Source organism: Dinoponera quadriceps, unplaced genomic scaffold (assembly GCF_001313825.1).
Source record: "Dinoponera quadriceps isolate SergipeBrazil2010 unplaced genomic scaffold, ASM131382v1 scaffold163, whole genome shotgun sequence".
Classification (NCBI taxonomy): Eukaryota; Metazoa; Arthropoda; class Insecta; order Hymenoptera; family Formicidae; genus Dinoponera; species Dinoponera quadriceps.
Window position 1 is genome coordinate 846979 of NW_014554384.1, and position 4347 is coordinate 851325.

The 4347-nt window shown below is 35.5% G+C and overlaps 1 protein-coding gene across 1 annotated transcript; it reads left to right on the forward strand.

Annotated features, from left to right (window-relative positions):
• Nucleotides 1-2272: 2272 nt before the first annotated feature.
• LOC106747695 (charged multivesicular body protein 6) lies at nucleotides 2273-3671 on the forward strand. The gene is made up of 3 exons (XM_014625479.1): nucleotides 2273-2459; nucleotides 2689-2798; nucleotides 2919-3671. Exons 1-3 carry the CDS (start codon nucleotides 2394-2396, stop codon nucleotides 3370-3372), a joined length of 630 nt encoding a protein of 209 aa, XP_014480965.1. The 5' UTR covers nucleotides 2273-2393; the 3' UTR covers nucleotides 3373-3671.
• Nucleotides 3672-4347: the final 676 nt, after the last annotated feature.

The window sequence follows — 4347 nt, forward strand, 5'->3', positions numbered from 1 at the left end:
CAGAATATTTATGAAGGGCCCGCTGCTGGAAGGAGAACCGAGGAATCCTCCTCCCGCGAATGTTAAAAAAAATCGCGATCGGCGATCGTATGAAGCCGCGAGAAATCGACACAACCCGTTCAATCACTCGAGCGAGAAAGCCCGGGGAGGAAGGGGCGAAAGTTAGGCGGCGGGAGGAACTCGACTCTCTGTCCAAAACGGCCAGACTATAATGGATGTTTTGTAAGATAAAAACAAAACGATCGCGGGGAACGCCGAGGTTGCGTTCGAGCAAGCGAATCGATCGATTGGACCGATCGATTGGAGCGGATTCCGTCGGCGGTGAGATTCTCAAACGGAAAAAAAAACACAGATAATACGGGATTGGTCGATTGCGCGATACTCGAGCGATTAGCGGGGGAATACTCGGTCCCGGGATATTCAAGTGAGGAGAAAGCGAGATAGGAACAAAAGATAGAAAGTGAGAAATTATCCGCCACAGTGTGGCGCGTGCGAGGGCCGATAATCTAATTAATTGTGTATGTATACAAACAAAAATAAATATATAATATTGCGATTATAAATATTAAACTAATAAAGAATAACAATATTATACCCCTCTGTACATATAAATATATATTATAATACAATGATTATTGCTATATGATTTATTATAAATATATATATATATACATAAATATAAATATAACTCATGAATTCACATTATTATGTTTATTATTGTTTACTTATGATTATTGAAATTATTATCATTGCGACGATGACGAGAATAATGATGATGAGGATGATGATGAGGACGATTATATATGATTATTATTATTATTATGATAATATTATTAATATTTAAGAAAAGGTTCACAACGTGCCGTGTGTATGTGGGAATAAAACATATAATATAATGGACATTGTTCAATTCAATCTATTGTCTCTGTGGTTTATTGCTTCCTACCTCAGCGTATCGTCAAACATTACTCGACAGTACTATGAAAATATGATATATGAATCGATTCAATCACGGTACCAAGCAGCATAAATTATTTAGCTTATCGTTGTCCATCTTCATCTCCAACGTTGGGCAACGGTTAACTAACCAATTTGTGCTACTCGTGGTCGAGCGTGGGTGGTGATGCATAATGTAAAATTTAACGGAAGGATTAATCTAACATAAAGCCGGTTCCACACGATGTGGCAAATGTAGACGAATGTTGGTAATTATATTGATTACATATGTTGGGCGAATATAACATATGTGATAATATAACAAATGTAATATAACATATAAATAATATAACATACATGATAAATATAATTTCTGACGTTTGTCTACACTTGCTACAACGTTTGAAACCGGCTTAAGGCAAACGTAGGCGCACTATCACTTGTTATATTCATGTATTTCTCTTATAGCGTGATACTTTTCGGAAAATATTTATTTTGTTACGATAAATAGTTTGCTATATGAAATTAACATTTACTTGAATACGGTCTGAGGAATATCCTTTGCATATTTTTCGCGAGCAATGTACTGTTCAGACATGCACGTACACGATTCTACGTTGGAATATTCACTTGGTTCAAGTCACAACGAAACTCCAATCGGGTTTCACATTTAAGTAATATAACTCACCGTCAAGTCAGCAGGACCTTCATTCCTCATCGACGGAGACAAACGTTTACCCGATCCGTTACCTGGTGACACGTAAGAACGGAAAGTTCACGCAATCCGATGTTGAGTTGTGCGGTTTGAAAATCGAAATGGCCTCCAACTAAACGTTGAATCGAGCCGCTTGAAAATAGATTTCAGGCGCCATCTAGTAGCGTCAGAGAAGAACGTTCGGTAAGGCAGAGTCAGCTTTATAGGAATCGAATTTTAGCTGAGCCAAGTTTTACGGTTAGATCAATTATTCTTATTAGTCTCGAAATTTCGCCACGAAAGGAGTGCACCGACTTCAACGAGAAATCAAGATTGTAACACTACTCAAAGACAGGTCAGTGGGGAATGTCTCTTTTATTAGAAATTCTTTTATTTTCAAATAATATGTACGACTCAACGGCAAATTAGATCGTTTCTTTACTCTTAAGTAAGACTCAACAGGAACTTAGAAGAGCATCTTTTGTCGAAGTTATTATTTATGTAATCGACTGCCGGGAAGCTTTAACATTATAACCGATCGGTTTATAATCGATTATTTGGATGCTTATTTTTTTCATCACGTCCACTGCTAACGTTGGCGCGCTGTTGAAAATCGCAAACGCCACTCTCGAGTATCTCGAACGGCTAATATGGTTGCCGCCTGGTTCGTAGAGTGGTTATCGGCGACAACTGTCAAACGTGACGTGACTTGATCGAATGCTAATTTAATTCGCGACTCACGTCTCGCAACATTGCAACCAAAATGGGGATCTTTTTCTCCAAAAAGAAGCATCAGAGTCGCGTCACCGAACAAGACAAGGCGGTTCTGGTGAGTGACTGACTTAACCTTTTTGTTCTCATATTAACCCGAAAGTGCTCAATCAGTCTGTTATTATTGATCGTGGTTGACGTAATCCGTAAATTGCTAACAATTATTCGATTTGCAACACATTACAAACGAGAAATGATATCCGATGTAGTATATAAATGTCGATAATATTTGTACATTTATAACCTCCAAACTGTCACGGATCATCTGCGCTTTTATATTTACATAGCAATTGAAACAAACAAGAGATAAAATTAAGCAATACCAGAAGAAGATTGAGCAAGCCTTGGAGAAAGAACGAGTGCTCGCGAAGGAACTTTTGAAAAATGGGAAGAAAGAGTAAGTATAAATTATTTCATTTTTAGATGTCGCACAGAGAGAGATAGAGAAAGAGAGAAACGCCTTTTATTATATTTAATTTTTTTATATCGTAGATTTATTTATTAATAATTTTTACAGCCGTGCGTTGCTTCTGTTACGCAAGAAAAGATTTCAGGAACAAGTGCTGTCACGTACAGATGGTCAGCTGGAGAATCTTGAACGTATGGTTCACGACTTGGAATTTGCTCAAATCGAGATGAAAGTAGTTGATGGCCTAAAAGTTGGTAATAACGCATTAAAACAGCTACATGCTTTGTTGTCCATCGACGAGATTGAAAAGGTCATGGATGAGACGAGAGAGGGTATTGAGAAGCAAAAAGAAATAGATGAAATATTATCTGGTACACTAACTGAGGAAGATGAAAATGAAGTTGAGGCTGAATTGGATGCTTTATTGGAAGCAGAGATTGAGGAGAAGGCTCCTGAAGTACCAGAAGATGTTTTGCTACCAGAAGTGCCAAAGGACTTGCCAGAACCAGATAAAGGTCGTACGAAAGAAAAAATTCAGGAACCAGTGGCAGTAACAGCATGAGATCCAGGAACTGACAAAGACTTCTATTAAATTAAGGTTTGTCCGACAGGCTATGTACATATGTATACAGTAAATAAGATTTATAATATAAATACAGTAAGATATATATATATATATAAGTATATCTATAAGATTTGTTTATAAGATTCAGTTACAAGGCTCACACGTCAAAGTTTTAATACTTTATTATCTATCAAATGGTTCAACCGATTTTGCACCTTATGTGAATATCAAAACACAGTAAAAATAGCAACTATGTAAATCATATGAATAAATGTAATTTTTTCATCTATTATATACTTAATACCTAGTCAAGAATATTGTTCATATTAGTAAATAATATGCAAGCTTTCTAATTATTCTAACGTAATTGTTCTATCTTATTCAATCCTCCTTTCACTATCTATTTCATTAAAATCGTCGATTCTCCGTGAATATAAATCAAGATATAATTAAAGAAATAACAGCTTATTTATGTGTACATATATCATTTTTGTATTATATTTTTCTTTTATTTACTTACTATGACGAGGAAACGCCTCTTACAATTCACCATTTCAGACTTTGAACTAAAATAACTTAGCTTCTAGACAACGTAGAACGAAAGTAAAAACAGTTTTATTAAGTAATGTAACTCAAGGAATCGATTAAACCTATCTAGAATTCCATCAGATTAATCGTAATAGTTGAACGAGAAATTTTGTCTGCGTTGAACTCATGTCGTCGCGTAAATATATACGGTCGCGCGTGCACTTGGCACGACCATGTATCTTGATTATTTAAGTTGAAATTCTTACAAAAACTTCTAATAAAAGAGAGAATTCAACTAATTATCATACATATAATGTATTATTCGTCTAATTCATCTAATTATCATACACATAATGTATTATTCGTCTAATTATATTATCATCTAACTTATTTTCGTCTAATTATTTTCTCAACCCACAAGTGCGATATTATACCGAAACATTA

Coding starts and splice junctions, on each gene's coding strand:
- LOC106747695 (XM_014625479.1), top strand. CDS start 2,394: ATGGGGATCTTTTTCTCCAAAAAGAAGCATCAGAGTCGCGTCACCGAA. Junction 2,460..2,688: donor AACAAGACAAGGCGGTTCTG/GTGAGTGACTGA, acceptor ATATTTACATAG/CAATTGAAACAAACAAGAGA. Junction 2,799..2,918: donor TTGAAAAATGGGAAGAAAGA/GTAAGTATAAAT, acceptor TAATTTTTACAG/CCGTGCGTTGCTTCTGTTAC.